Here is a 19915-nt window from a genome sequence, read left to right as displayed (position 1 = left end):
TGTGGAGCTGCCGCCTCCTTCTCCTCCAGCCTCCCCTGCGCCACCTTGCCGCCTGCTGCTCGGGCCAGCCCCGCCTGCGCGGCGTTCTCTAACCTGCAGCCGCCCGCCTGCAGCATGCGCACTGCCCGGCATCCCTAAATGGGACAATTCTGTCCGTCATGTCGCTGCTCAGCCGTCTCCACAGAAACTTTTGTCCCACTGGCCAATCAGAGGAGGGCGGGCGATGAGTGGGGAGGGGGAGCGAGAGAGAGGGGTTTAGCGAGGAGCTTTGCTCGCGCTCAGCTTGCGCTGCCGGCTGTCAGTCCCGGTTCCTGCGCCGCGAGACCTTCCAGTAGAGCCACTGAACAGAGAGCGGCTGGCTGGGAGGGAGGAGGCGGGGAGGGGGGGGGAGAAGGAGGCGGGCGGGCACTGGCCATTTTTTTGCAAGTGCCTGCCTGGGACAAGACTGAGGCGCGGCGCGCGCAAGGTGCCAGGGCCATTCATTTACCTCACGGCGGCTTTCGGATGGAGGAAGAGACACAGAGGGATGGGGGAGAGGAAAAACCATTATGTGCCTTCCCCGGCCTTATCCCCTATGAGCCATAGGAGGGTCTGAAAAGGGGAGCTGGGATTGGTGTGCGGCAACCAGAGAGAGAGAGAGAGAGGAGCCAGGACTGGACGGGTCCGAGAGCAATGAGAGACGGAGAGAGACAGTGTGGGAGTGTGTCTCGGCTCGCGCGGCAGATAGGAGGAGGAGGAGGAGGAGGGGAACTCCCTTTCCCGGGCTGCGAATAGGTGTCGAATGGAGCCGCTGCTGCCTGCTTTTGCCTGCTTGGAGGGTCGTCGAGAGGCACTAGGAATTTGGCTCCCGAGGCAGAGGAGGGGGGACTCCGTGGCGTGGCCAAAAGACGACGGGAATCTCAACTGAGAGCTGAAACTGTGACGAAAGGAGGGACAATAATCAAGACTATCTGGCGGGGGGAGGAGGAGAGAAGGAGGAGGAGGAAAGGGGTGGCGTGGCGGTGGTTCTGTTCAAGCATCCGGACGCCAAACTTCCTCGAATGCTCTGCAGCCGGTGGAGACCGCAGGATACCCCAAGTCGGACGAACCTAACAGGGGTGTGCACCGTATTATTCGCTCAGCCCGACACACAGCCGCCTTTCACTGGCCAACAGACTCCTGGGACTCACTGAGCTTGTCCATCTTTTGGTCCCCAACCCCAACCGAATTTTATATCTTGAGGTTGGCTTAAAAAAAAAAATCAGTTTGCTAGGACCTATTTGAAAGAGGCGGGGTGAGAGGGACTTGGTGATCAGAATTTTAGGTTTGGAAGAAGAACCTTTGAGATGATCTGTCGAGATTTCTCTCCGTGATGCATCCTGGATTTGTTAGGCAGGGGAAGAACTTTCTATCCCAACACATTCACACCCAAGCATGGAGACCTAAGACGGAATAAAAGGGGGAAGAGAGACCCATTTGTCCTTCAGTGGTTTCCTCCATCCTGCACAGAGAGGCTGCTTCAGGGAGAAGCAGGGTCCTCCAGGACAGACACAGGAAGGCAGCCGAGGGTTGGCTGGCTGGGGTGGAGGGTGGGCTTTTCTCTCCCCCCTCCAACCTGCACCATCCAGGCTGAAGCTGATGCCCAAGAGAGAAGAATCCGACTCCATGATATTTTATTTTCTCGCTCTCTCTTTCCATTCTTTTCCTCCCCCCCCTTTTTTTTTTGAGGAGCCGGGGGCTATGTCTTCAGTGCCATAGAGGCACAGCCCTTTAGGCGACGCTGCTGGAGACACGGGGATAGTCCTGCCTGGCACAATATTAAAGGGACAGATCACGTACCGTAGAAGGGGAAAGCAAGCCCCGCCAGACCTGTTCGCCTGGTCTACAGAGCGGGAGTGGGGATCAAGTTGAAAAATGATCAGGACGGGTGAACCACTCTTGAATTGATCACCTTGTCCACCCCGATCACTCCATCAGCAAAGCGGAAGGGATAAGAAGAAAAAGAAGAAGAAGGAAAACCCAACAGCCCCCTCGGGGGTGTGATTGCCGCGGGACCTCCTCCTCCTGGCTAGATCGTAGCGGTGTAGAGGCTCCCTTCTCCATGAGCCCGGGGTGAACAGGTGCCCCGGAGGTGTGGGAGATCCAGCCCGGGTCCGCTGTGGGTGTGTGTGTGTCTCGGAAGGGGATTATGGAGAGCGGCGACCGGGACATGTACCGCCAGTTTCAGGACTGGTGCCTCAGGACTTACGGGGACTCGGGCAAAACCAAGACGGTGACTCGTAAAAAATATGAGCGGATTGTCCAGCTCCTGAACGGCTCCGAGACGAGCTCCACGGATAATGCCAAATTTAAATTCTGGGTCAAATCCAAAGGCTTCCAGCTCGGCAATCCGGACGAGGTCAGTGGTGGTGGTGGTGCTGCTGGTGGCGGAGGAAAGCAAGTGCTCTACGTGCCAGTCAAGACCACGGTTAGTAGAGACATTCTCTGCCTTGTTCTGTAGCCACATCAGGGAGGAAGAGCGGGGAGCTGCCGCCGCCGCCGCCGCCACATAGCTGCCACCTCCACCCCCTAGTTGGCTCAGGCTGTTCTCTCCTCCCCTCCTCCCCTTTCAAATCTCAACCCCCCCCCCACCCGACTCGCCCCATGTTGCATTTGCCTGGCATCTTCTCCACTGCTGAGGGCTTTGTGAACCGTCCTTCCTTCGACATAGCAAATGCACACAACACGCACCCACATGAAAGATCTGTTCCTTTCCCTCTCACTGCTTTTGGGGCGGGGGCGGGCAAGAGATCTATTATTTCGTCTTGTTTTCTGGAAGGGGAGGGGGGTGTCTCTGGTATGTCCTCCAGCCACGCGCTGCCCATGCAAGACAATTTTTGATCGATAGAGCCCAGTGGATCCTTATTGGCACAAAGCCAAGTGGGGAGGGCTGGTTCGTGGATTTTGGGGATTTCCCCAGGCTATCGGCTTCTTTCTCTTCATTGTTAGCTGGAGTCCCCTGAGCAGCAGGGATATGCCTGGCTGACTGCAGAAAGCGGAGGAGAGCAGGGTAATCAACAAAAGAGCCATAGGTTTGCACATGACCAAAAGGGAGAAATTGGTCTTTCTCTCTCCCTCTCTCTGAGCTTGCTCAAGTCTCTCAGTTGATGCCAGCCCAGAAGTATTGCAAGCTTTCAAGGGGTTGAAGCTGAAAAGCTAGCTGCAGATCTGACCGTAGAAGTGCTATTATGCTGGGTTGTGGTGGTGACAGGAGGAGTTACAGAATTTCCTAGTTCAGAAGATGGGAACTGTTGGTTGCAAGTAGGTTTACATTTTCAGATCTCCTTCCTGTAGCATTTCTTGCGTTCTGAACTTTACCTCTAGTAATCTAAGGCCCTGGATTTGCGGACATGTGTGCAGTAAGAAAAGAGCTTGCCTTTGATGTTTAGGGTTGAAAAGAAACACACTTTTGTCATCAGCAGGATCTTAGGTTGGGCTAGGGGAAATGTTCGAGATGACACAGGAAAAGATTTCTTAGGAAATGTTGGAGCCTGAGATGTTGTGGCATGCATATTGTAGATGGAAATGCTGAGATTTATGCATGTGTTTTCTGCTCAGCAGTAACAGGTGAATATTATATTTTATGTTATTCAGTTATTGAAAGGAAGTATATGTATGAAATGTTAAATAACTCCTTTAAAATGTGAAGATGGGATGGATTGCAAAAGTGAATACAGTAAACAGCTCTGCTTTTCCTCTGGTTTTAGGGTTTTAGATCTACCTGCTGGAACAGACTTTACATGGAGATTGGCATATTACTTTGTGAAAGTTTCTTTGATTGGGGCAATCTAATAAGCACTGCTTTTGTGCAAATCCCATTAATTTTAAGAATGGACTATGTCCACTATAAACCGCTGACCACAATGTTGTTCAAGTACCTATTGCTGTAAAACTAAAAATATATCAAAATTTAAAGAATAATCCTGTCTAAAATATAATTTTGTATCTAAACTGATTATATTCACTTTTCCATTCACTGGAATTGGGATTATTAAAGACTTGTAGGTGGCATCTGTATTTTGCACAGTGATTTCTGTCTCTACAGTACAGCCAAAGCCACAGGTAAACTTAATTCGTGCTTCTGTAACATTTATATGATTTGAATTTCTCTTAATATGCTTACCTGCTAGACATTTCACTTATGTCTGCTTGCATTATAAAACCCTATATATGTAGTACATGCCTATCTGTGTTTATACTTGATCTTGTTAATGATCAGCAGCATAACAGAATAATCATGTCAAAATATTTATCATTTTCTATGTTACATTCAATGGCCACAACAACCCTGTGTAGTTTTGCATGTGACCATGCACTTCTGTTCATTGGATTGTACTCAATGTGCATTAATCTATACTATGGTGGTTCAGCATTCCTTGCAGAAGTAAAATATTCATTGTTATGTATCAGTGGGTTATATCCTAAAGTTTTCTTTCCCTGGAGGAAGAACTTTTTGCTCCAGAGGATAAATCTTAGAATACAACCCTAAATATGTGGTTTACTGAATCTGTTCCATAGCATAAACTAAAAAGCATGTGCAAGTCAGATGGCTACTGAACAATAAAAATCTCAAATTTCATGCCTCTACTCATAAGATGTAGCAGTTGTTTAGGAATATCTTCATCCTTTGTCTGGGGCAGACTGTGCAAGTATCAGTGGTTAACTTTGCAAAGGGACTTCAATTTCCCCTTGAAATGAAATATGTGCATCATCCAGTGTTGCTGATACCATAGACAGATGCTTCAGCCTACTTCTCAGAAGCTGCCTGTCTCATTCATCCTCAGAAATCTACAGTAGCTATAGAACAACTTAGTCATTTATCATTACTCCTGGTTGAACTCTTCAATTTGATTGCTGCATGTATCACTCCTGAGAATGTTGACAGAGCTATATCAACTGCTACAGTACACAGAAACATTAACTTCCAGCCCTGTTTAATTGAAAACTTTTTCTAATGCTTGAAAAGTCTCTATAGGTTGGAACCAATGGGCTTTAATAATTCTGGTCAGTGCAAACAAAACATTAATAAAATACATAAAATAACAGTTTAAACTCCAAAGTAACTGGCTTGAAAAAACCCAAGCAAATAGTCCATTTTCATTGTCCAGAATTATGTCCTTGAAGCTTTAAGGTTTGTTGCTCAGATTTGCTGTCAGCCAGAGAGATTTGCTCCTGAAGGTTCTGTAATCCACTGCTGCTGGTAATTAGACATCATTACTGCTGCATTAAAGGAAAAGAGAGAAGGGGAGAGGACAGGCTGGGGCTAATTAACTGCTTGATTCTAATGAAAGAAAGAGAGACTGATAGCAGGTGGGAGTTTGCACCGGAACAGACTAGACAAGCAACACAGACTTCATTGAAGCAAAGATAAGTTGCTGGCTTACAGTAGCAGTACCCTACTCTGTTTATTAAATGACTTGGACAATGAATGAAACTCAAGGTTTGGTCATATGTCATTTTGTTCTGCCTCTGTATGCTTGGCGAACACTCCAGAATCACAAGGCCACATTAAATGTAAGCAGCCTTTTAAAAGAGGGAATATTCAGCTTGTTGAATGTAGATTTAATGTATTTCAGTGTCACAGTCTTCTGGAGAGCAATAGGAGCAAATCAGTCTCCCAGTGTTCACATCCCTCTGTGGTGTAGGAGATGCACTCTTGGTCACCAGGCAACAACATCCTGCAATACAGCCATTTTAGGTCTATAGTGGGACAACACACAGTGGAGTATTTATATGTACAGCTCAATGAACAATATACCTCTGCTACCCTTCCCTCTCTTGCTGTTTTTGTCATCTGTTTGTTCTCTTTCATTAAGCCCAACCTGCACTTTATGAGAACAGAGAAATGATGTCTAATCATGCAGCCTTACACAGAAGTGTTAGACTGAAAAATATGTCAAATGGCTGATAATAATTAGTAGAAAGTTTTAGTAGTTGATACTCTTGATCACTTAGCAACATGTAGCACTACCATTACTTAGTGTAAGTAATTCAGATTTTACAAATGAATTTATGAATATCTTCTTTGAGATCTCATGAGTACTCATTGAGATCTTTTTTGTCTGAAAATAGAATTGGAAAGAAGGAAAAATCAATAATGTCAAATAGTAATGGTATTAATGATATCTGCCAATCTGAAGCCAAATGTTCAGTCAGATCAATGCAATTAATTTAAAAATGGTTGTAAAAATGTTGTGCCCTATACACAGAATGAACTTAACACACATTACCAGTCCTATTTAATCTTTATTTAATATGAGTAGTATACTTGGTAATGTCTAGCCATACATGTCTAGCCAGAAACTATAGAAATATAGATTCTGGTATTATTTAGATGAGTGTATACCAACTCATCTTTCACTGACTAAAGAAAAGTCTGTTTATAAATACATTCAGAATCTAGGCAATTTGGGCAAAAACTTTCTCATGCCTTCCCCCTACATTTTCCTCTTATTTCCAGAAAACAAGCATGGCCTTTGTTTAAAAATGCATTATCACATACTCACAAAGTTTTGAACAGGGCTGGGCCAAGGAGTTGAGTTCTCTCCAGGTCTATAGGCTTGAGTTCACACATTTCAAAATGTGCGCTTGTGCATAAGTAATAGGTAGGGCATGAGTCAGAACTGGAAGAAGTGACAGGGGATAGCATAAGAGGCAGATGCAACCCATATGTAACCAGACAGTAGCTTTGACCACCATTTAGGGAAAAATGTCTATCATTTTTGTGTGGGTGCATGGGGGTTTATACCATGGGTTCAGAAGTGTGTGCTAACCGATTGGTGGATTCCATGGATCTATATTTTTATTCTTTCCAGCATAGCTTTCTGTTCCATCATAAATGTTGGGGGAGTGCAGCTTTAAACTACATTTTAAATCAGAAAAACATCTATTATTCGTGTATGATTAGTGGTCCAGTCCAAAGTCTTGCTGCATCAGTACATAAGTGCCTAGGATGAGGACTATCAATAATGATGCCATTGCAAATACATGATAGTATGCTGCTTACAGGCAAAATCCCCAGTACAAATAGTTAGGACTGGACGGCTAGACATTTATTCAACAACTTATGATAATCTGAAACCATGTGTCATTTTCATAAACATTTTTGCTTAATTTGTAGTGATAACATTGAAGAGTCTCTGTTGGGATGCCATGTTACCTGGTTGCTTGGGTGGCCCTGTAGAGTCTGAAGTTGGGTGTGGCATCCCTCCTCTGAGGCTTTCGTTCCCTTTAGGGGGCAGTAGGGATGAGAAGGGCCCAGGCTGGTCGGATCCCTGTGGAGTTGAGAGGGCAAGGCAGGGAGAACTGCAGGAAACAGCTCTAGGGAGACAGCTAGGTTGGGTGTGGCAGGAACAGGAGTGTAGCAAGGCTGGGAATGGCCTGTGTGCGGCTGCCGCAGCGCCCCCCTGCCCCTGCCCCAACGTCTGATATAAGATGCAGGGGCCTGGTTAGCCACGCCCCCATGTCTGATGTCAGACATGGGGGCATGGTCTCTCTCCCAAGCTGGTCTGCGTGACCCCATTTGGGAGGGAGATCACTTGGCCTCGCTGCATTGGGCAGCATGGGCTGGAGCGACTCCCCCTGCCTTAAAGGCAGGGAGAGTCACTCCGGCCATGCTGCCAATGCAGCGCGGGCCGATTTCAGCTCCAAATGGGGCCACGCGGCTCTGTTTGGGACTGAAATAATGCCCCCGCATCTGATGTCAGATGTGGGGTGCGTGTCTGGGGTCGTGCTTGCGGCCCCTGATTGGTGGCTGCCCGGGTTCTTTGAATCCATTTGCCCAATAGTGGCTATGCCCCTGGACAGGAAACAGGAAGCAAGGTCAGCAGGAAGGGAGCGAGTTCTGTCAGCTCTGCACTGGGGTATTTAAAGTTGTCAGCTAATGATGAGGAGCTGCTTCTGAGTATGGGAGCCAGTTCTCCAGGGAAGGGAACTGGCTGAATGCAGCAAGCCAGGAGGAGGATGCAGGTGACAAGCTAACCTCCTCCCCTGGCTGTTCCTGAGGCTGACCATTTTTGGGGTGCTCCAGTCATTCTGGAGTTCAAGAAGTGCTAGGCGCCCACCTTGTCCCCTGGGAGTCTGACAGACACACAATTTGTGAAGCACATATTGAAAACACTGTAACCTACATGGCCATTAACATGCCAAAGAGTAAGCACCACACAAAGCAGAGCATTATTGTTATTATTATTTTTTTTATTATTATTTCTTTCTTTCTTGTCTATCACTATTCAACAAAAAATATTTTCAAAGTGGTTTACATAGCAAATGGAATGAGAAGATGATTCCCTGTCCTAAATGAATTCACAATCTAAAACCCCCCAACCCAACTTGCAAGGTAGGCTAAAGATACCAGCAACAGTTATGGAGTTACACTATGTTGTACTGAGTAAGGACAGCTGCTCTCCTCTGCTATAAATATGAGAGTTATCACTTTAAAAGGCACCTCTTTGTCCGGTTTGCAGAGGTGAATATATTTTACAATATGTTGTGAAAATGTTATTAAAGATTTGTAAAAATATATCTTGAGGTTCACATACCAAATCATTCATTTTTATTCTAATCTACTCAGGAATAATAATCACTTTCTGATTCTGAATTCTCAGTCACTCATGTGTATTGACAATTGACATAACAACTCCTCATGAAATAATATAATTCAGGGTTTCTTAACCTTGGGCCCTCAGATGTTGTTGGACTACAACTCCCATCATCCTCAGCCACAAAGGTCATGTCTGGTGATGATGGGAGTTGTAGTCCAACATCATTTGGGGGCCCAAAATTAAGAAACCCTGATATAAATTATTGGTATGCCACTCTTTAGCTGTGTATACAAAAAGCTGGCCATCACAGAATAGCTAGTCTGTGTTCTTTACACCCCGCTACATGTTGTTATTTTATAAATGTCTCTTCAAAATCTACAGAATAATGCCTATTTTGCTCATTCTAGCTCTACTTTATACCCCGTTCCCATTTCATTATTGCTTAGCTCCCTAAAGCTCTTCTAAGAAAATGACAAGGCTGCTCAGCCAGGTAACTTTTGAATTAGCTCAACTAGATTTTCATGAACAAGAAAAATGTTTCATTATGTGCTTTTTTTATTACATTGGCAAAACTTTCCCTTTGTGTACTTTTAATAGTTTGAAAACTCTGGTAACTGTCTTTCAAGGTGTAGCTTTCCAAAGAATGTTAGAAAGCAACCATTTTTAAAAAAGAGACTATACTAAAATGTTTCCTTTGAAAAACTTTGTAACTGTGATGCTTTTAAATATAGAAAATTTAGTTTACTTGTGAACAAGGACAGAAATGACCAGGAATGGACAGAGTACTAGTAAGCCAATATGGTGATCCAGAAGCACACTCTGTGCATAATCATCACTGAAATTAGATTAGATCAGGGCAGTTCTGAGAAAAATATAATCCACTTTCATCACTGCCTAGGAAGAATTAGTATGTCGCATTTGGAAATTAAATGAAATCTTTGGCATTGGAGAATAGGAGAAAATTTATCTTCCATAAACAGGGGTATAGCTATAATTGAACAAAGGGGGACAAATGTCTCTGCGCTCCTGAGGGGTGTGTGTCTGTTGACTGGGCAACAATTCCCTCCCTGACTCAATGGTACTGCTGTCTCCTGACTGGAGGAATCATCTCGGCTTCAGGCGGAGGTATATGTGTTTAAAAAAATGTTTCTGAGTCAGGAAAGTGTGTGTGTGTGTGTGTGTGTGTAATGTGTGATATTATTTGTACAGGATCAGGAGAAAGGATGTGCTCAGAATGTTTTGTTTTCCACCATGTCCTTACAGTTTTTCTGCAGCAATGTATTGGGGAGGGGGAGGCATATCTTTGGCAGGGAATTTGCAGGGGCGGTGGAGCCCATTTTCACTTTTTCTCTCAGGGCCCACTCCAAACTTGCTATGCCCCTGAACATGAAATACAGTGTACCAGCTGGGCCGGGCGCAGAGCATCTGTGCCTCTAGTTTGGCCTAGCTGTTTTCTCCCGCTCACTGCTGCTGTTTACCCACCTGCCAGCCACCTCTGACTGGCTTGCCACCACCTTCTCCAGTTGGCCGGCCTCCTCCTCCCACCGGCTGGCCGCCTCCTCCCACTGGCGCGGCTCCGCCAGCCGCCATGGCTATTTTCTTCCCCCATCCCCGTTGCTTATCCCCCTGCAGCTGCTCGCAAACTCTCGCAAGAGCTGCGACACATAGGATTAGCGACAGGGACTTAAAAATATAGAAGATTTACATGTATGTGTAAACATATTTACTTAAAAATAAATCATCTTGGTAAATCACTGATATTTGACTTGAGACATTATATGTTAAGTAGAATGATTGATTACTCTTCTTGAGTGTTTAAGTTTTGTTGGATTAATAAGTAGGTAATGGATTCTTTACTAGACAGGTTTTACTCCAGTGAGTGCAATAGCATTGACAAAATTCTGATTATATATATGAGAGAGAGAACTGAGGCAAAGCTGACTAATATCAAAAGGACAAAGTATTTCCTTTTGTTAGGATTCAATCCCATATAATTATATATCTGTATTCATAAAATGTATACTGTGTTTGCATCTAAATGTTCCCTAACACGGTTTAGAAGAGATTTCATAATTAAATAAAATTCAATAAAGTTATGATGGTGGAATGGTTAAAAGAGATGCTGTTAAAGCCTCTCCATAACTCTCTGGTGTTCCAGCACCTGCTGCTGCTGTCTTCAGGCACTTATGATGAGCTCAGGGAATGGGCTGAGCTCATTCACTTCCAGGAAATGGACTCCCAGGCCTCACTGGATGTAAATGACCCTTGGAGGGTGGGATTTCCCATGAGAACCAGACGGATTGTGGCTCCTGCTTCATGTGTGAGGGTGGCCCATTAAGAGAGATGCTGCAGGGGACAATAACATGGCATCAAAGCCTCTTCCAGCTCTTGGTGTTCTTGCTGCTCTTCTGCTTCCCATTGAACTCAGTGAGACTAAATGCATAGGAATAGGCTGAGCATATATTTTGCAATGGTCACTAAAGGGCGAGCTAGGCTTGGTTAAGTTCGATCACAGACTGAACAGATGAACCGGCCCTGTTCGATACAAACCGGTTCTACACCGAACGGTTCATGCACACCTCTATGTTACAGTCCATACCACTTCCTTTAGAAATCTTGAGAGCATGTAGAACCAGAAGAACAGGTGTGAAACAAACTCCTTAGGCTTGTCCAGGGCTTTGAGTTGAATTGACGCACAATTGCAGAGAGAGAAAACAAGCTGCAATGATATAAGCAAGTACACAAAGTCCCCCCCCCCCCCCCGCCCCGCTGCTTTTCCCCTGTAAAAGTCCCCTTTCTCCTCTTCAGGTCAGGAGCACCTTTCCCTCCTTCTGCTGCAACAGGTTCCAGAAGACTCTCTGGAGCCAACAGTAATAAGAAGAGGGGAGAGAATTCCAATACACTCTTTAACTGCCAACTGATGGCCCTCTATTACTAATATTCGCCAGTAATAATATGGATAATAATGGTGGAAGTTACACATAGGTGTGTGATGGGTGGCTTGTCTCTGCAAGAGCCCATGGGGAATTTCCCCCCTAACAAATCCCCCTAGGATCCTTGTAGTGTGAGCTGGACTACTCAGTAGGTCAGCTGCAGAGGGGTTTTGCCTTAGCTGCAACATTGTCCCTATGCATCACTTTACTCCCCCTCCCCCAAGTGAAGATTGGCTCAAGGTCAATCTTAGGTAGGGGTGTGCACGGAACCGCCAACTGCGGTCCGGCACTGGGGTGGGGGGTAGCTTTAAGAGCGGCGGGAGGGTTTACTCACCCCTCCTGCCGCTTTCCCGCTCTGGCACCGTAATGCTAAGAGTAATTGGGGTGGCAGGATACCTCCCTGCCGCCCCTTCCCCGATGTTGCTGGAAAAAACTCCCAGCAGTCTTTTGCGTGCGTACACGTCACAGAGACGTGAAGCGTGCGCACAATGTGCACACGCGCAAAGGACTGCTGGGAGTTTTTTCCAGCAACATCGGGGAAGGGGCGGCAGGGAGGTATCCTGCCGCCCCAATTACTCTTAGCATTATGGTGCCAGAGCGGGAAAGCGGCAGGAGGGGTAAGTAAACCCTCCCGCCGCTCTTAAAGCTACCCCCCCACCCAAACCGGACCGCCCAGGTCCGGACCGGTCCGGAGGCTTTTTCAATGGCCTCCGGGCCAGTCCAGGCCCATCCCTAATCTTAGGGTGAGCAGTGTCTTAGGTGAGGAGTCAAATGCAGCCTCCATCACCAGGGTGTGTCCCACACTCTGCAGGCTTTATAGGGGCTGGTGGGCAAAAAGGGGAGACTGCTTGAAACCATCCCATACCATTTTAAAACTCCAAATCTGACCCCTGCAGGCCTTAAAAGGGGTGCAGAGAGAAGAAGGAGTTGTTGACAGCCTCCTTTCAGCTGTGGCCACCACCACTGCTGCTGCAGCAGGCAAAGAGTGGAGATGGGGGAGCTGCTGAAGTAGCAGCAGTGACATGTGGTGGGTGGTGCCCACATGGAATGCAACCAGTGGGTTCTGAGGAGAGACGACAGTGGGGTGGGGGACAGATGGGTGGGGTGGCTTATGTGGTGACCATCTGACCATGCCTCATGAAAAGGTGAACGATATTTTCTCACTTAGGAGAAAGTAAAGAAGAATACTTTGGGACAGCACTGAGATCGAGATTAAAACTACCCCTTGCCTCATATGATCCCAATGACTCCAACCACTGGGAAGCAAGTCTGCTCCTAATTGCAAAGCTGAATCTTGTTTGTTTGTTTTTTAAATTAACCCCCCCACCCATTGCAATAGAATTACAGTGCATAAATATGATCAAGGATAGTAATAATACATGTGAATATAACAGAAAAAGAAAAAGAAAAATCTCTTAAACATAGCTTAAACCTAATGGGATACAACAACAGAAAAGGGGGGTGGGGAGGGGAGAAACATCTTCTTCAAGGATATATATCTTATGTTTCAAAGCATAAGCAATTCATTAAAGTTTGATCAAATTGCTGAACATTCCTCTTCTTTACCTTGCCTACGAAAAAATACCAGTTCAAATGTTGACAGGGAACACATATCAGTGATCCAAAGTTGCAGTTCAGGAGTGAATTTGTTCTTCCCGAGTTGTATTATAATCCTTTTAGCAACATCCCAAGTGCGAAGAGTCCACAATTCTTAATGTAATGCTAGATTCTATTTGCTGGGGATGTACCCCAACAAAACATGAACATCCTTAACAGGCAATGATAATTGCAATGTCATATTAATTACCTTATGCATTTCAAGCCAAAATGGCACAATAACGGGACAGGTCCAAACTATATGCATAAGTATACCCTCATACAGATGACACCTCCAACATCTAGAAGTCTGTAGGTAGCCATCCCTTATTAAACATTCTGCTTTCAGCAATCCTTCCCTATGAGCACCAAGAATCTTGGTGCAGATAAGCTGCACTCACAGGGTGCAATGCATTTTGCAAAGCTGCCTTGAAAAACACCGCAGAAGCACACAGTAAAAGAGAACTGAAAGCATTTATTATCACAGCTCTTTGGGCCTTATGCAATTGCAGCTTCTGAAACTCCATTTGTATTATTAGACCTGGAACATCTATTGGATGCACCTAAGCCTGTAACCTTGCTCTATCAGAAACTAAATATATTGATAAGATTGATATTGATTTTTAAAAATTATTATTATTAACATTTTATATCCCGCTTTTCCTCCAAGGAGCCCAGAGTGGTGTACTATATAATTAAGTTTCTCCTCACAACAACCCTGTGAAGTAGGTTAGGCTGGGAGAGAAGTGACTGGCCCAGAGTCACCCAGATGAATGGGGATTCAGGTCTCCCCGGTCCTAGTCCAGCACTCTAACCACTACACCATGCTGGCTCTGAGATCTGTGGAACAATGATCTTGAATATGCGCTATTTTATTAAATCAAAGGCAGGTTGCTTTGAAGACAATAAAACATGCCTCTTCAGATCTCAAAATAATAATAATAAAAATAAAATAAATGATAAGGCATCAAATCCGATTTATGGAGTAACAATAAATTACCAAACTTTTGAATCAAGGAAATATGATTAGGAATTGAGACCTGGTTTTCCAATAAAACATAAAATGTCATCTGCATATAAAATCAACTTGTGCTCATTCGCACATAGTGTAACACCCTTTATGTTATCCAAGTCTCTAATAGCACAAGCCAGGAGTTCTAACACCATATTTTTAAAAAAGAGGAGATAGAGGACATCTCTGATGTGTGCCCCATTCAAGCCTAACTGAAGAGGACAAAAGCCCATTGGTGATGACTCATGAATAAGGAGCCCTGTATAGCACAGTAACCCAAATCTTGGTGGAGATCCAAATTTAATCAGGACATGTTTTACCATGTCAAATGCCTTCCTGGCATCCAAGGAAATTATAGCGGATGGGTCTTGCTTTTCTGAGGAGCATAGCTACATCTTGAATACATGTAGTTTGGCATTCTATGGTGATGTTGTGTTGTTCAAGTTTTGTTTCACTCCAAGCAGAACTTGGGTGCTTGCCTTCCTTGAGTTGTGGTTTGTATTGTTTGTGAGATAGTGTTGTGGTGAGAAATGCGGCAGCTCTCTGTGTGTTATTTCTTGGTGATTGATGTGATGAGCTCCATATCTGGCCTCGAGACTAACTTATGCTTCCTTCACTGCTCTGCTCTGCAATCTGCATTGCAAGGTGTACTCAGTTAAAATGTGGCTGAAGTTGCTCTAGTTGAATGTATGGCTATATTTGCTGCTAAGTAAGGGTGCTGCTGTGGCAGCTGTTGCAATGCTAGGAGGAACCAGCATGGTGTAGTGGCTAGAGTGCTGGACTAGGACCGGGGAGACTTCTCTCTCAGCCTAACCTACTTCACAGGATTGTTGTGAGGAAAACCTTCAGTATGTAGTACACCGCTCTGGGCTCCTTGGAATATAAAATGTAAAATAAATAAATAAATACAAATAGGAAGTAATGTAATTGTGTGTGAGAGAGCAACTTGTGCCAGTGATGTTACTGCAGTGTAGGCCTTGTGGATGGCAGTGGATTTTGGGTCAGTGATTCTTTTTTGGCCATTTTTGACTGTGTTTGAAATGTGTGTTTTGTGTTGAGAGGGATAGATTCCCTTTCACTGTGTGCTTCTGCAGTGTTTTTCAAGGCAGGGTTGCAAAATGCATTGCACTTTGTGAGCGCAGCTTGTTCCGGCTATAGGGAACAATGGAGAAACTCGAAACACCCCTCAAAACAGGATCCTATGGTGCGTTGCAGGGAGGTTAAAATGTGTTAAAAATTGTCCGCTTGCCCATTTCTTTTGTGGGTTGGGCGGTAGATAGCACTCATCATACCCTACCACCCAACCCACTTTGGTGTACCTAGGAGCTACCCATGGGGAACTATAGGGTGTTTTGAGTTTCCCCATTGTTCCCTATGGCTGGAACACTCAAAACGTTTCAAGTTGTTCCACTGAAACAACCAGTCAGACCAGTGGGTTCAATGGAAAGTTTCAGCCATTTGCGTTTCATTTCGGGTTCGAAACAGAATGCAAAATCCATTTTGTGCACATCCCTAGAGCTGAATGAAGAATACAGAACAAGCAATGATTTGTAGTATTGTGATTTGGCAACATGAAAAAGGCAAGGATGACAACTAGGACTACAAATATATACCGCTTTTCAACAAAAATGTTCTCAAAGCATGTAGAAAAAGATAGAAGATCAGATTAATTTGAATGATTATTGGACTAAGGCCTAATTAAGACATGATGTGGACAAGAAAGAATAACTTACTTATGTGGCATTGTATGCAGCTGTTGTCTTGTTTAAACTAGTTTTCAGCTGCTGCATGTAAACTGTTAGTATAATATGCCAAGGATCCATAACCTGGGTGAGAAGGAGGAGTACTGCCCTGGCATATTAATACTTAGCACAACTGAGGGCCTGGTTTAAATGAGGCACCAGACACATGCAAAGCTGCATAGGTAAGTTATTGTGCACTCACTTATTGTCCACTCACATTTAAATTGGGTCCAAGGAACAGGGCTGGGAAGTTGAGAGGACTGAATTTCTCATATTGATTCATAGTGAAACCTCTCAATGCACAGCACATGAGTCAGGAAAGAAGGGGCCATGTTCACCATAGGGCTGCAGAGGAGTGGTATCCTCTAGACGTGCACACATCTTTCCTTCTTGAAATGCTGCTAGTGCTGTGTTTGTTGCTTGCCTTACTTATTCTTAGGAGAAGAGAGGGAGCAGGCAAATTTGTTTGAGGGAAGCAGGAGGGAGTCAGAGGCAAGGAGACAGAAAGTGATGCAGGAATCAAACACAGGGGCATAGCAAGGTTGCAGTGGGCCCAGAGACAAGATCTTAAAATGCCGCTCCCCTCACTGAAGCTCGGCTCATGAAGCAAAATCTTAAATGAGGCTGAACAGTGCTAACAAAAAGCATAGTAAAGTGTGTGTGTGTGTGTGTGTGTGTGTGTGTGTGTGTGTGTATCTATCTATCTATCTATCTATCTATCTATCTATCTATCTATCTATCTATCTATCTATCCTATGTGCCACAATAGAACATCATCCTAAGTTATTTTTTTTAAGCTTTTGTAAATTGTGGATGATGCAAGTCATTTAATGGTACTAGAGAAAGACATGCTGTTCTGGTAGCTCCTCACATCAGTTTCGGAGAATGAATACAACTGAAGGAAGCCAGGGCGGGTGCGCGGCTGGGGGAGTCAGTCATGTGACTTGCCTCTGGGATGCCCCCCAAGGCAGTGGGGCCCCAGACAACTGTCTTCCCTTGCCCTATTATAGTTACGCCCCTGATCAAACATGAAAGAGTAGGGAAGAGCAGGCAGGGATGGTGCTGGCCCACTGGGCTTGTGGTGAGCAAAGAGAGCATTTGTGCTTATACACTAATAAACTTGTTGTTTTATATGATTTTATTGCTGATTTGATTTTGTGGGCCACCCTGGGGTGTTATGCAGGATATAATTTTTTTAAATAAACAAATTGCTTTGAAATAGCCACTATATGTATTAGACTCTCAGCTCTCAAGCAGGCAGGGGTTCTACTCATCCTAGATAAGACATTTTTAAAATGAGTTGGTTTTGCACATAAATGCCCTCTCTCTCTTTTACACACACACACACACACACACACACACACACACACACACACACACACACACCTTCTGCCTCTTTTCACATGAGGACATGTGAAGGAGAGCTGCTGTTGTCACAGAGGAAGGGAAGCCAGCAAAATGAGGTCAGAATGCACACTATACTATTTATGTGCCAAAAGCAGCAACTTCCACCTTCCTCTCCACTTGCACAGCAATGCCAAGAGGAGCAGCTGGACATGTTCCCTTCCCCCACACCACAACCTACCAGTTCCTGTTCTTTCCAGTCTTGAATTTCCCCTTCTCCAGCTAATTCCCCCTTCACTTTAGACTATTCACACACATTACATTGTATGTATATATAAGTGCCTGTCCACATATATGCATTCATTATAAAAGTCAACTCTGGGTCTGCAGCCCCCAAAATGTAGAGTATAGACTGCATGTGCTGCTTTACACATGATGAATGTAATATGAATAAGTGCATAGGCATACAGGTCAACAACCATGTGGACTGTAATACAGTGAATGATCTCTAGGTAGGGATGTGCACATAACCAGCTTGTCTGGTTTGGTTCAAGACCAAACCAGACTCAGATTGAACCAGGCATGTTTGGTTTTGGCACTCCTGAACTTGGGGCTCAGTTTGGTTTTAATTCAAACTGGTTTGGGCCCGGTCTGGGGGTGCCAGACATGTTAGAATTGGTTAAAATAAAAAGATTGACTTGCCTTACCACCACCGGGTTTTAACCAATTCTAACATGTTTGGCACCCCTGGACTGGGTCTGAACTGGCCCAGGGTGTTCAGCCCGACTTTGAGCCGAATTGGGTTCGGTTCAAGGTCGAGCCCTTGAACTGAACCGGTTCGAACTCAAGCCGGCTTGAGGTTGAGCTGGCTCACACATCCCTACCTCTAGAGGCGTTGTTCAACAGAATTTGCTTGTTGGTTTTGTAGGGTTGGGGCTTCCTTAGTTTGTTCAGAAGAGTATTACCCTACCCTGAATCAGCCCTTCTTGTTCTTTTGTGTTGTGTGCTTGAAGAATAAAGCATGTTCTGTGCTTGCTTGCTTGCTTGCTTGCTTGCAATACTTTTTGGCAAGATATCACATGTATGCTTTACAGATTGTATGAATACTGAACATGTGAATAGGCTTCTGTCACCGGTAAATAAGGCAGTGGCACTCCCATGATTCTGCTTCCAGCAATCCTTCCCTACAAGCACCAAAAAAATCTTTTCCTTCTCCAGAAGCAGATGTCAAAGGGAAGAATATGGCTGAAGGAAATAGGTAGTAAGCTGGTGGCCAGTGATGATGAAGGAAAAAATCAGATGCAGCTTGGAGACAGGAGATGTTCTGTGCTGCTGCCACTGTCAGAGTGGGGTGAATACAGAAGAGAAACTATTTATCTCTCTGCTTTTTCTCTGCACTTCTCCTCTTTGTATCCTTCTCCTCCACCATACTAACTTGCTTGTTAAAAAAACCCAGATTATTACAAAGATATGATGGCGCTAAAAGAATTGCTCCTCCTCCAAAGGAAATTAATCCTACATAGGCTGCCCTGAACTTTCTACTACTCAAAGAATGGGAAATGTGTAATATGATGTGAATAATGTGATTGTCTTGTTTTTCTTGGACACAGACTCTGAACTGGTATGACTGAACCAGGATAGAGCAAGTAGCAAGCACTTCTTTCTGAAATCAAATTGGCTCTGAAGAACATGGAGGCATCTCAGCAGGGTATGGGAGTAGAGCACCAAGAAATAAGGCCCAAATGCAGGGTGAGGGGCGGGGGGAGAAAGTAGACATGAGATGGGAGATCCATGATCAGGATCTCCCATGGTCTTTTTAACTTAAAAGCTGTTAATTTGATCAGGGAACTGTGCTCGTGGAAGGGTTTTAAACCCATTCCTTCTGTGCTATTTTCCTGATCTAAATCACCCCCCCCCCTTCAAGCTGCTATTGGTTCCTTTGCAGGGGCACAGATAGAGATTGTTTTAAACTCTTGAGTTGCTGACTATTTGTAAAAGGTAGATTACTACAAAGATAGAGATCAGTTATGCAAATAATGTTGATGAGAGATTTGATTTTTGGGAGTATGGTCAAGCATCTTTCATGAAGGACTGCTAGCAAGTGACAGGCTGCACCTCACAAGGATGAACCTGATCAAGAAAGTTTTAAACTAAATTATGTGGAGTAGGGATTTCAATAATGTTTAGTCAATACTAACTTAATCTGGTTATCTCACAGTTTCCAGGCCATGAGAGGTAATAATTCCACTTTATTCCATACTAGTCAGACTTCACCTGGAATGCCACATTTTGAGAAGGATGTATAAAAGTTAGAATGGGTTCAAAAGAGGGCAACACAGGTAGTCAGGGATTTGGAAAACAAGCCCCTGGCTATAAGAAAAGGTTGAAGGAACTGGGTATGCTTAGACTGGAGGAGAAAGGACTTGGGGTGGGGGTGGGGAGATGATAGCATTCTTCAGATAACGGATGGGTTGTTATATCCCTCAGAGTTCAGCACTTATAGGCTGCAGTGATCAAAGAGTTAAGAGGGAGTGAACCCTTGTCTTGACTGACACCCTGGTGAACTCCAGGGCAGCCAATCAGTACACCAGGTGGGTGAACATAAGAACAGCCCTGCTGGATCAGGCCCAAGGCCCATCTAGTCCAGCATCCTGTTTCGCACAGTGGCCCACCAGATGCCGCTGGAAGCCACAGACAGGAGTTGAGGGCGTGCCCTCTCTCCTGCCA

General features: G+C 44.8%; 1 protein-coding gene across 5 annotated transcripts in view; it reads left to right on the top strand.

Annotated features, from left to right (window-relative positions):
* Positions 1-385: 385 nt before the first annotated feature.
* Positions 386-19915, top strand: part of NOL4 (nucleolar protein 4) — a 260409-nt gene continuing 240879 nt past the window's right edge. Inside the window, exon 1 of one of the 5 annotated variants that reach the window (XR_008306611.1) lies at positions 386-2446. Coding sequence is in view for 2 of the 5 variants with exons in the window: in XM_053248195.1 (XP_053104170.1) it covers positions 2168-2446 (279 nt within the window). In the remaining 3 variants the exon portion in view is untranslated. The other 4 variants (XM_053248195.1, XM_053248194.1, XM_053248196.1 and 1 more) reach the window with 4 other exon arrangements.

Source organism: Hemicordylus capensis, chromosome 4 (genome assembly GCF_027244095.1).
Source record: "Hemicordylus capensis ecotype Gifberg chromosome 4, rHemCap1.1.pri, whole genome shotgun sequence".
In the NCBI taxonomy this organism is placed as follows: domain Eukaryota; kingdom Metazoa; phylum Chordata; class Lepidosauria; order Squamata; family Cordylidae; genus Hemicordylus; species Hemicordylus capensis.
Note: the sequence above shows the minus strand (reverse complement) of the source record. Positions and strands in the feature narration are given on the sequence as shown.